Raw genomic sequence first — 13,257 nt, 5'->3', positions numbered from 1 at the left:
GAATTTGGTACATTTTGGCAGAGGTTGGCTGGTGAGCTGACCTCCAGCATGGAAGGGAGGAAATCCTCCCATACTCAGAACCCAACAATTCAGTATTTTCAGAAAGTCTTGGCGCACACTATTTTTTCTGTCCTCATTAAAAATCCACACCTTTTCAAATTTGGTAAGCTTATTATTTGGTTTAAACCTACACAACCTGTTAGAGTTATACCATAATAAAATAGGATTGGGATCTGAAGCATAAATAATTAAATTATTATTAGAATAGAACTGATAATTTTCCATCCAACTATCAAAGACTAGAAATCTACAAAGCCTAACCTAAATGTAGTTATCATTCCATTGACTGTTGGTCAGAGTAAAAGGATCACCCGTATACTCAATATCATTAAGATTACATTTGTCTATAGTATCAATGAATATATTAGTAATACATAGATCTATAGGATTACCCCCACATTTTTCCTTAGCGGAAGTAACAATGTTAAAATCCTTACAAACAATCCAATTATCAAAATTATAAGTATTATAAAGATCAGATAAAAGAGAACAAGTAAGATACTTTTTATAATGAATATGGCAACCATAAATTCCAGATATTCTGCACTTATTTGGTTGATTATCACAAGAGAAATATGCATCAATGCAATTCTCATTAACATCCAAAACGGTCATGGTAACGAGATTATTCTGCATTAAGACTAACCCATCAAATTTCCCCCCACTAGAGGTGGGGCAATCTTTCATGTGGAAATTACTCATACTAGTAGAAAAGTTAAAAACAAATCTTTTAAAAATAGATAGAGAAACTTAACTTCCGAGAGGAAGACAATATCATGATGATGAATGTTGATCAGGTGCTTAAGAGCTCTGACTGACAAAGGGTTTCCAACACCCGACAATTCAAACTTAGGATCTTCATGGTTCCCGACTGACCCTTTTGAGAGAGTCCGCCTTCTATTCAATTTTTTGTCATAACTAACTTTTGACCTTCTTCCCTCCCCATCTTTTTACTTTCATGCTCACTAGAATCCGTGGTAATCTGATTACTCGTAATTGGAATATTATAAGCACGGTGAGTATTACTTTCACCTTCACCTTTTTGTTGGATATCTGGTTCAACAATCTTCATAAAACCCAACTTCCTTATCATAGCTCATGGATGAGACTAGGGAAACCAGCATTGGGAGAGAACATATGGATGTTTTTGTTTAAATTCCTATTTGACTCCTTGATCTTTCTTCCAAATTCAATGGATCTAAGCCAAATGCCAAATGGGTTTTTAATATCTGGACCAACATCTTTTTGGCTTTTAGTAAATAAAATTCCTCATTATGCCCAACAATACCATAGTTAAAACAGAACATAGATAACTCCTCATAACGAAAATCAATCCTATTAGTACCATATTTTTACTACCTATGTGAATACCAGCCTTGAGAGGTTTAGTGGCATGAAAAATCACCTTAACCTCAACAATGGTGATATTGTTTGGAAAGAGATACAAGTTAGATTTAAGGACCTGACTAATCTTAGTACCAACCATCTCTCCCATTTAAGAATATCTCATTTTCCAGGGAATTCCCCAAAGTTGAACCCAAATAGGAACCTTGAAAATTGATCTTTTTGAGAACATAATCTTGAGACCAAGGTTTGACAGAGAGCCATGCGTTTCTAAAGATCCAAGGATTTACTCTAAGGATCTTTTTTATATCCAGATTATTTTTCAAAGCAACGTGGGAAAAACCTGATTCCACTTCAGAAATTTGAATTTTTTATTGCTCACATCATATACTAGCAAGTTCTGTAAATAGAGAGTTCTTATGCATAGGTTTTCAGATAGTAACTTTATTATTAATGCCTATTGATTCTCTTTGAAATTGTCTTTGAAATCATCTTCATCCCCCACACAAAAGTCATCCTCGGCATCTTCTACAAGTTCAATTGTAGCTTCTTTTTTTTATGTTGACAAAGTGAAAAGATCTACGAGGGCCCTGATTAGGGTTTTGGTTGATGTTGCACTCTCCCAATTGATTTTGTAATGGACTTGTTGAATAGTAGGAATTTGGATGTTGGATACAATATCCAAACTAGATCCAACTCTTTTTCCTTTTTCTGCTGAACCTTGGATCTCCATGGTCGTAGCCAAAAGCAGAAACTTGAAAGGATACAACAGCGAGAGAAACCACAATAATAAAAAGACTAATCCCAACAAAACGAAGGCAGAAAAGAGGTAGCAAGAAACACCCTCCACAAAAGGGAAAAAGGAAACGAAGAAAAAAACCAAGATGGCACACTGAAAGCACAAAATTATACTGCAAATGTAGAATAGAAAAACCAGACATTCACAACTGCAGACGCTGAAGGAGGTGAGAAGGAAGATTGTGATACTCCTGTGTTTCAGAGATAGGCAAAATAGTTGATCAATTTCTTTATACCTCCTTAGAGTAATCCTTGAGCATTTCAATCTTCTATTGCATATCTTATTATCCATGTATTTTCATCCTAATTTATTAATCAACTTTATTACTTCATTAATTAATAAAATAAATAATATTAATTAAATTGTGACATTAATTTATTATTTGATTAATAAATTTTAAAAATTAAAAAACAATAAATAATAAAATAAAATTGATTAATATAAATAATTTTATAAACTAGTATTTATATAATATTAATCAATTTCATTTAGTATTTATTATTTTTAAAATTTTAAAATTTATCAATCAAATAATAAATTAATATAATAGTATGTATTTTATTAGTTAATAAAATAATAAAATTGTTAATAAGCTATCAGAAAACTATGTGGTTAATAGTATATATTTTGTGATTAATGTAATAATAAAATTAGTTAATAATAAATGTTATATTTTTGTTACGAAATTAATTATAATTTTTTTTATAAATACTTTTTATTTGAAATAAAATTTTAATATTATTTTATTTAAAAAACTCAGTTCACCATAATGTTTAATGGAAGAATTGGTGTAAAAAATATGTGTAACCTAATCCCTAAAAATAAAGATATTTTTTTTTTTTAATTCTTTAAATAATGTTTTCTAATACTATTAATAAAGAATAGCCTTATAAATTATTCTTTTTTTTTTCCTTTTTATATAAAACAATTCTTTAATTCGTATAAAATTGTTGAAAGATTTATTATAAAAAAAATGAAGGTTATTTGCATAAGCTTTCAAAGCGGTCCCATCTTACTAGAATAAAGAGAACAAAAGCCACTAAAGTAGGAAAAATCCGATTGTAATAATGAGAAATCCACAGTTTCTAAGCTACAACATGAGCCGTCGGATAAAAAATATGACCGTTATAGACTCTTTCTTCTATATCTGTTTGACTCAAAACCCTCGCTCCTCTTGTTCGAATCAAACAAAAACCCGCCCCGCATTCTTCACTGATACTGTATTCATTTCGCCGCAGCCATGTACCAGTCGTCATCAACAATGAAATCGCGCCTCCGGCCACCGCGTCCGATACCTAAATCTCCAACTCGTGTTGCAACTCGAACCATCCCCGACTCTGTCTCTCTTCAAACTCCACCAGGTACTTTTTCAGCCTCCTTTAACATCTAGATCTTTATTTTTTGAATTTTAATTCGTAAACGAATTTATTTCTGATTGTGGATGATTGTAACAGGTTCTTTGATGAAATCTCAAAAACCAGTTCGATCTCCCGAACAACTGCGACCTGAATACCGCACAATTGCTTGTGAATTTAGGGCTTTATCAAAGATGGTTAATAACCAATTCGGAAAGCCAGATCCAGAAGAAGCTGCTTTCACCGATTCTTGTAACGCTAAATCAGGTGTTTTATTTCAGAGAGGAAGATTGTATGATGAATATTCTGCAAGAAGGAACGAAAGGCTAAAGAGAAAACAAGAAATCACGGTGAATGAAGTTAATACTACTAGTATTAAGCCACCTAAGGTGCCGCCTTCTCATCGTGCTCTCGGTGTTAATGTTGAATCTGGAAAGAAGATTAATACCGCGAGAAAACTCGGAAGTCTTAGAAAATCGGTTTCTGCTGCTTATTCTGCTGAGGTTAGTGAAACTCCAAGGTACATGCTTAGAAGCAGGAGTAAGGATAATAGTAAGAAACCTCCTCTAGCTTCAAGAATGGATAAATCTGCTGCTGTTGGTGAGAAGAAGATTGGAGCCACACCTAGAAGAACAGGAAGAATTTCATACTATTAGGGTTGATTTAAAATGGAGGAGGACCTGATTTAATAAGATGTCTCGGTTGAATCTTGTTCTCTGTTATGTATTTTACTTTTATTCAATGGAAGTTGAGACATTTTCTGTGTGTGATATGATTTAGACATTCTTGATTGTGGAAATATATTTTTCATTCTTGATTGCAGAGTATAGTTTATACATGGTTACAGTGTTGTTAAAGTATAGTTTATTGTTAATTATAGTGTATTTTGTAGGAGTATACAATAAAAGTCCTCACCAATTATTTTTATTGTTAGCTTCGAAGCACACCTCCGTGTATGGTGTCGGAATGTCCGTGTAGTGTATTCCGGTGCTTCGTGCATGCCCTTCATAGGTTGTTAGTCTGAACTATTAAAACATTGTTCAAGACATATATACACACATTATATATCCATGACCACCACCAAAAGGTAATATACATAAGTGGTAGTGGAGTTTTATTCATCCATAACTTAGGAGTGTTAGTGATCTTTATACATTCACGCATGTAATCTCCATAACATAATAACATGACGATTTGATGGACAAAAGCTTGGATTTTAATCTCTTAAATGGAGATGTCTAATTAGAGAGAAGTGGAATATGCATCAATCCTTCTCCAAATAGACCTCTTTATTTTCCCGAAAGGAATTCATTCCAAGTAGTTTCTTCAAAATTTACTCTTGATTTCTTTTCCATTGGATGGTTGACAAGTGAAAATTGCCAAGATTCTCAGTTGTCTGAATCTTCTTCTAGTTTGTCTCCAACAACTTCTCTTTCAACCTTAAGAATTCCGGCATCAACTGCATCCTCTGAGTTATCTTCTATCCGATCCAAATTGCTATCTTCACTCTCCATAGAAACATCAGGAATCCTTGCAACATCAGTATCAGCTGCAGCAAAGGTCTCTTCTACGCTACCCAAATTGGGATTGTTGCTTTCTTCTTGCCTTTCATCCACTCTATAATATACCTGCGGAAATTTTCAAATTAAATTAGGAATTCACTTTTTTACCACGAAGTGCAAATAAAAAATCTAACTCACAAATCATCATGTATTTTCTCAACATACGAAAAATTAAATTGAAAGGGACCAGATCACGTACCACACAGGTATGAGGCGGGGATAGGACCTTGAAGGAATTGGGACGATTGTTAAAATTTGTTTCGGGAATCCCTGGTATTCCTTCTGGGGATGTGAAGTGATCTGCATCGTGCCCCACCTACGAATGGAAAATGGTCAACCTCGTATAAAGGAAGAAACAACAAAGAAACATATTCAAGAACCATGGAATAATAGCAACTGAGTAAAAGTCTAAAATCACAGCAATGAGCAAAACTTAAGGCTAATGTGGTTCTGGTGACAGTTAGGGTAGACATAGTTCCACCCCTAATTATAATATCTAATACCAAAAAGATCAGGGGGTCCTTACTCTTCCATGTCCTCCAAATTCCGTAGCATCACTATCCAGTGCAACTCGATACTTCCCAGGCAAGTCACACCCAACTTTATATCTGCATGTTTCAATGTTCCATCCAAATCATTTGCGGTTAACCATTACTATTATAGAAATTTATATAGAAACTTCACATAAAACCAAACACACAACCTGGCAAATGTAAATACCAACACACAAAAGAAAATTTAACGCATTGCATACCCTTCATATGTATTCTCTGGATGAAAATTGAACACAAACACCAGATCCCCACGTTCAAAGACTATAACCTGTAAAAGAAAAACTATCAGGCATTTAGTTATAGCAGACTTATACTAAAACTATAACTAGGAATATACAATGGTTTGTTAATTCATTTTTAAGAAGAGCCTTCTTCACACACCAATGTGTGTGTGTGTGTGTGTGTATATATATATATATATATATATATATATATATATATATATATTTATATATTCTAGGATGTAGTCTATTTTAATCTATCTTAGCAGTAGTGAAAAACATCAGATTATGAATTAGTACAGTTAAATCATTTGGGGCATATCTACCTTGTCTTCATTGTTTGTGCTGCTCACAATCTGTTTTGTTGATGCAAGGATTGAGAATTTATCATCAAGCAAGTTCATTGCTCTGTCAAATGCATTCATGAACTGCACAAGTTCCAAAAGCAACAAAAAATATTTATATCAAAGACAAGCAAGAAACTCATAGAATGCACCAAAATACGAAGAGTTCCGCAGAAAGGGCAAAAAAGAGCTTCACAAAATAAGGCTGCATAGTTGAATTATGCATCGCACAAAAATATGCAAAATGACATTGCCCATTTGCATAATATTCTATTCTGAAGATAATGGACATCTTAAATAATTAAACTTGCCGAAAAGTCCCCAACCAAGATATGAAGCCATAAAAGAGAATGTCAATGCTCTGTAAATAAATAGACACACACACTACCTTGTATCTCAAGTGATTTGTATCCACCAGATTCCACTGGCGCCTGCATTTCTCATAACTCCATCCATTGCCTTCTCTTGGAAAATCAATCCACTCCGGATGGCCAAACTAAAAATGACATCGTGATTATAGTTTGTTTATAATTTAACAAAAGGATCATTGCCAGGTGCATCATATAGTAACAGGGAGCAGTGGTTTTGCAGATAGGAGAGTAAAGCAGTACGCATACCTCATTGCCCATGAAATTAAGGTAGCCCTCTCCACCTAACGCCAGGGTTATGAAGTGTATCATCTGCAAAAGATTAAAATAACAATGACTACAAACAACAATAACTGTATTGCATTAACAGCTTCACAATTCAATTTCTAATTGTGTACATGTACGTAGTCTAGAAGGTTTTATGGTCAGATAAAAACCTTGTGAAGAGAAATCCCTCGCTCAATCGTAGGAGAAGCATCAGTCAAACAAGACATGCTAGAATACATTTCTTCATCCATTAGTAAAAATGCAATGGTCTTGTCCCCAACAATGGACTGCCCAAGGGAAAAACTATAAGACGTTAATAGTGCAGGCATTCAAAAACAATTCAATAAGATAATTTCTTGATTGCATATCAGCTCTAGTTTCGATCACTTCCTGTTCACAAATTTAACCAAAACTAAATACTTAAATTATTTCCAACACAAAGGCATCACAACACACAAAACAAAATGACAAAGTTCATACTTGGTCATGACTTTCAGCATAAGAGACACATTTCTCAGTGTATCTTCTATTTGTCAAATTCAAAGAGATTTCCTTCATTGACCATTCACTGTCTTTCTTGTTCTTCAAGTAGTCAATCCACTTGTCAGGGATAGCCATGGCTAGTCGATAGTCAAAACCAATCCCCACCTCAGAAACTGGTCGGCCGAGTCCAGGCATTCCAGAAACATCTTCAGCAATGACAGTTGCATCAGGCAAAATATCATGGACCAGAGAGTTGGCCAGCATCAAATAGACAACGGCATCCACATCTGTTTCTTCACTAAAATATTCATTATAATCCCCTGTAAATGCCATATTGATTCCGTGATGATGATACAACATTGAGGTTACTCCATCAAATCGAAATCCATCAAATTTGTACTCTTCAAGCCACCACCTTAAATTAGATAAAAGGAAACGAAGAACTTCCCAGTTGGCATAGTTAAAAAGTCTACTATCCCATAGCTTGTGATAACCTCTATCTCCGGCGTGGAAGTAAGATTGTTGTGAACTTTGGCCCACATCAAAGCCGTTGAGTCCATCAGTAACATTATTGCTAGCATGACTATGGATGACATCCATCAAAACATTCAAACCTAGGCTATGGGCCTTATCTATCAGATACTTAAGATCTTCGGGGCTTCCAGATCTACTACTCACAGCAAAAAAGTTTGTTACATGATATCCAAATGACGCATAATAGGAATGCTCCATCACAGCCATCAGCTGGACTGTATTATAGTTATTTTCCCGAATACGTGGTAAAATATCATCTGCGAATTCCCTGTAAGAGTTTATGCGGGGCTCAGAGCTACTCATTCCCACATGAGCTTCATATATCCGTGGAGCTTTGGGCTTTGGTGGACGAGGATGTTTAAACTGATACCTGCAGAACAAACAAGAGGATGCACAAACAGCTGAGGCAGTTTCATCCAAACATGATCAAGAGTGGAGTGAAAAAACATCGATACCAAGTAGATTACAAAAGGTATAATACTTCAGACATGGTTAACTTATTTGCAACTGCTAGATATAATGCATCAGGTAAAATATTATGGTCAGACGGAAAGATAAATATTCTAAAACTTACAGAAATTATTTGCATAATTTAAAAGTCGGCTAATATGAGGCATACATTAGATGATTAGAGTCCATTTTAGCATTTGATATTTCAGATGCATGGCTTAATTCTTTACTTAAGACAACAATCCAGAAGATATTCTACACATGTGAATAATAGGATTATAGGACCTCTCTGAAAGTGGTGGATCCCAGTAGACACCATCGTAGGGAGCAGCAAATCTGGTTGGATCGACAGTGGCATATTTAATCCAAGCAGGGATACGGTCAACCCAAACTCCATCACTATGTTTGAACCTAAACTTCACTCTTGAATTGTGAGGTATAGCTGGATTTCCATCAGCATCGGGGATCTGAATGCTCCATACGCCAAACTGGTCTTTTTCCATGTGATGGTTGGAACCATTCCATCCATTAAAATCCCCAATAATCTGTGCTTCCCTGCATTGAAAAAATTCAAAATCCGAAAAAAAAAAAACTAAATTAAACAATGACGAACAAAGTTGACTACTCTATATCCTTTGAGAAAGCTTACTGAGCAGCAGGTGCCCACTCACGGTACGAAATGCCATCTTCTTCTCTGTTAAATCCAAATTTCAAGTAACCTAAGATGTGGAAAAGGAAATGATAAGAGAACATTGTATTAAAGATGTAACTAAAGTTAATACAACAAATTAGTAAGGTGTTTAGATAGAAATCAATCCAGTTGACAGGAAGATGGCTTTATTTTCAAGATGCTGACGTGTCCAACATAATCAATCAATTACGCTTGCAGAAATTTACATTATCCTAGGTTTACTTGTGCAAGCCATATAATGTAATATGACTATCAGCATCAGATACTGCCAAGTATTAGTTGAGGAATACTTCACCATTATCGGTTTATCATGGACATACAATTTGCAGTTACGTCCAAAATCTTAGCAGCTATTACCTAATTTAGTATACACATACATAGAAAAATTGAAACAATGTCAATTGTCAACAATTATAATCACCTTTTGCAAACTCCTGAAGACCTCCTTCATATTCTTCAATGAGCTTTTTCTGGTGTAGATATCTCTTCAGTCTATATTTGAAGTGATCTTTGAATGGTTCTAGGGATGAATCAACATTCAAGATGCCTATGTTTTCAAAGTCTTCTTCAACAGATGGCATTGTTGACTTATCATCTGTCATAACGGATACACCCTTGAAACCAGAACTCACCTAGTTGTGGAAAAACACGATGAAACAGCTTACTCATATGCAGCATATTTACATATGTGGATGATAGATAAACACATAGCAAACCAGTCAGACTAGACTCCAAGTGTTTTTTTTTCTTGGAAAATTAGATATTCGGCCTTGAGACAAACTAATCTAAGGGGACCAATCCCACCGTCCACTAGTGGGAGGTCCATTTATAGTCCGATGAAAGCTTCCTATATGGACTGACCATCTAAGGGGATCAACCCCACCGTCCACCAACGGGGACCATTTAAAGTCGCAACATAGCTCTCTGTATGGACAGACCCAACACAAGAATTGTTAGCACCTAACAGTATTTGAACCCAACACAAGAATTGTTAGCACCTAACAGTATTTGAACCTGAGACCTCGTGAGGAGCACACTCTCAGGACCTAAGCCTTCACCAACAGACCAACCCTTGGGGGTTTACTAGAGTCCAATTAGAGTCCAAGCGTTACATGTTATTTTCATCCATTTCCTTTGATCACTAGCAACTGTCTCGGAAGAGACAAGTAGAAAAACTAGTGAAGTTTAACCAAAATATAGAATTATTAGCCCTTCAAAACCTTCTCCTCCCAAACCCTTCAAATCTTCTGTTGAAACATACCCTAAATGAAGATGACTCACTCAAAACATGGAACTTATGCTTCATATTACAAAAAAAAAAAACTTTTAACAAAACTTTGGCACTCAATATATACAACAATAACAAAGCAATCTTAAAAAGTGATCCAATGGCATATGCATAAAAGAAATAAAATACACCTTTTGATATATTGATCCTTTTGATCCAAAACTGCAGACCTTGCATCCATTTGGATTCTGATAGCCAAGGGTGAGTTCTACTGGCTTTTGCTTGGCCAGATACTGCTTATTTTTGGAGTTCTGCCATGAAAACAGATATAAAATTAGAAACCATTACAGATCCAAATTATGAACACCAATATTTGAGTCTTACTCTACTCTAAATTTTTTGAAAACATTAGCATTATGTTACTTATATTTGAAAAATGAAAAATTACGTGAGTGGTGGTGGTGGTGGTGGCAATGTTAAAAGAGGAAGAAACGAGAGGATTAAAAGCTAAAGATGAAATCATAGCTTTGATGAAGGTTGGTTCAGGTTGAAGAGGTGTCCATGATGATTAAGGAGAAGAGTGTTTTAGGAAGATAATTGATTTGATGAAGACTCTAATGTGACCCGTTGTGGTATGAATTAGAATTAATAATTAATCATAAGCTGTTTTTTAATGCTAGAGTAGAGAGAAGGAACAGAGTAAAGAATATGCTTCCCCACGTGTAGAAGCAAGCAAGCAACGGCGCAACAATTTCCATCTGTTCCAATTGTATTATAGTAGTATCTCACAGTTCCCTTTTTTTTTACTTGTGTTAAATTAAGATAAAAAAGAAAGACTATTTTTAACCTATATATACAACAATTTTTGTTTTGTTTTGTTTTCTTGTTACTTTTGTTTAATTATATTAAAAATAGAAATTCGGACAAATTCATGAGATAGATGTTCAACTTAAAATATTTTATTTTTTTAATCGATGGACAAAGTGATAATAATTGATAGAAATTCGTATAAAATATTTTATTTTTATATGATAAATATGTAGTGATATATTTGTGAATGACCTTAAAGGTTAAGGAGACTATGTCGTCAACAAAGGGTGATGAAAGTCTATCGTCCGCAAGGGCTATGACATCGCCCTTGGACACTTCTGCTCGCTCGGTATAGGGAGATGTAGATAATACAAAAAAGAAGTTAAGAGAATAACTCACATCTTCCTATGCCCCTCCCTTCTTGACATATCTTGGCGGAGAAGTTAATTGCGTTAAGGTCATTATGCCCTCTCCCATCTTAACCAAGGAGGAGATAAAAGCCGATAAGCAGAGGAGAGAGATCGTGCTAAGGAATATATCTAGCTTTTCCTGAGGACCGATAAATGTGAGCCTTATGATGCTGAAGTGAAGACTCATTTGGATCTTAGAGACCAGTTAGACGCGATGGAGTATGATTGTGTGGATACAAAAATAGTGGGTAGTTCATCTGTTATGAGAAGTGAGGTTATTATAGATGATGCTGGAATTATGGTTGGTGATCCCCTAGAATGGTCAATTCTCCTAGTGGGGCCGAAAAAGAGGATATGTAGTTCCTTCGACGACTGCGTGATTCCACTTTATGGGTGTTTGTTCACGAGAATAAGATTGTGTTTGCCTTTTTATAGCTTTGAGGTAGTTGTCTTGAAGCACTTAAAAGTGCTCATTCCCAACTTCATCTGGGTCATGGGCGTTTATAAAGGTATTCCATTTGTGTGTCAAACATATATCTCGGGAACCTTCCCTTATGTTATTCTTTGATTTATTCTACCTGAGGCGCACCTCTCAGGAAAACTTTTGTAATCAGGGGCTCATTAGCTTCCACCAAGTCAATCTTTGGTTCGACCTCTTTACTCTAGATTGAGTCGATTTTCTAAGACATTCCTTGCTCGTAAATCCCCTCAAGCTTGCAACCCATCTCGCTTTTTGCTACCTCCCTTCCGACTCCCCTCGCTTCTTCTGGAGTTCATACCCAAATTATTGGTATAAAATTCACTTTAACCGGGACACTCATTTCTACTATACCAAGTTGGGCTTTCTTTCTCTGAATGAGATGACAATGAATGAGAAAATATGATCTTGGTTTGATTGACTTGGTTAGGAAGAAGGATTTGGCCCGAGCGTTGTGCCTCTTGTAACACCCTAAATCCCAAACACTTAAATTATAAAACACACAAAATAATTTGCTCAAAAATGATGTCACATTTTCTCAGCATAACATCTTTTTCAAAATCAATTATAACAACAGAAATAAATCTTAACACATCGTTGAAATTTCCCTTTATCAACATATATGTTATTTCGCTATTTTGATGCTTTATTTTACGTTTATTGTTTATTTTGAGTTTCCTTGCTTATTAATCATCAAACACATGCTAAAGAAGTTCTAAAAACAAAAGCTTTTTCAAAACCAACTCAATCAAACAATAACACGAACAAGAAAAATAACTTTGTTATTTTTTACTGATTTACTATTAACGAAGTTACCTCCAGTCCACCCTACCAAGGTGATTTTGCCTTCTTAGCAAGAACTTAATCCACTATAACTGAAACTTATTACAAACACCATAAAGACAAATCGTCTTTGTCTTCTTGAGTCTATCTGACTAAAACCTAGTCACTCAAGGAAACGACTCAAACAACTTTGAGATTTACAAGTGTGTGTTTACAAGTATTGCTTATAAGAAAGCAGATTAACACAAGTTAAATACGATGAATATCTTCACACAATAATGAGTAAACAACTCTTGTGTGTTTACAAAAACTATACACAGAAAACATATACTTTAGTAGAGAATTAGTGTATGTTCGATAGTGTAAGCGTTAGCAAGCATTATCAACTTCTTCCGTTCTTCCAAGACTTCTTTATATAGGCAGTTAAAAGATCCGCTGGGGGGTAGAATTGGAATAGAAAATTGTAGTTGTCTCTTTGTGTAACGGTTTGCATATATGAGACAAAATTGTATAATA

General features: G+C 35.0%; 2 protein-coding genes across 2 annotated transcripts; one reads left to right on the top strand and one right to left on the bottom strand.

Annotated features, from left to right (window-relative positions):
• The first annotated feature begins 3,265 nt into the window (after nt 1–3,265).
• Nucleotides 3,266–4,380, top strand: LOC127085479 (uncharacterized). The gene is made up of 2 exons (XM_051025988.1): nt 3,266–3,564; nt 3,658–4,380. The coding sequence occupies exons 1-2, from the start codon at nt 3,444–3,446 to the stop codon at nt 4,212–4,214; spliced, it is 678 nt and encodes a 225-aa protein (XP_050881945.1). The 5' UTR covers nt 3,266–3,443; the 3' UTR covers nt 4,215–4,380.
• Nucleotides 4,370–11,056, bottom strand: LOC127085478 (1,4-alpha-glucan-branching enzyme 1, chloroplastic/amyloplastic). Its single transcript, NM_001426900.1, has 14 exons — nt 10,709–11,056; nt 10,452–10,571; nt 9,454–9,664; nt 8,991–9,060; nt 8,627–8,896; nt 7,355–8,261; nt 7,045–7,161; nt 6,857–6,919; nt 6,628–6,735; nt 6,222–6,323; nt 5,875–5,942; nt 5,647–5,728; nt 5,320–5,436; nt 4,370–5,186 (listed from the first exon to the last, which is right to left on the bottom strand). Exons 1-14 carry the CDS (start codon nt 10,781–10,783, stop codon nt 4,947–4,949), a joined length of 2,550 nt encoding a protein of 849 aa, NP_001413829.1. The 5' UTR covers nt 10,784–11,056; the 3' UTR covers nt 4,370–4,946.
• Between the last annotated feature and the right edge of the window lie 2,201 nt (nt 11,057–13,257).

Source organism: Lathyrus oleraceus, chromosome 5, assembly GCF_024323335.1.
Source record: "Lathyrus oleraceus cultivar Zhongwan6 chromosome 5, CAAS_Psat_ZW6_1.0, whole genome shotgun sequence".
Classification (NCBI taxonomy): domain Eukaryota; kingdom Viridiplantae; phylum Streptophyta; class Magnoliopsida; order Fabales; family Fabaceae; genus Lathyrus; species Lathyrus oleraceus.
The sequence above is the reverse complement of the archived record's forward strand: the minus strand, read 5'-3'. Positions and strand labels throughout refer to the sequence as shown.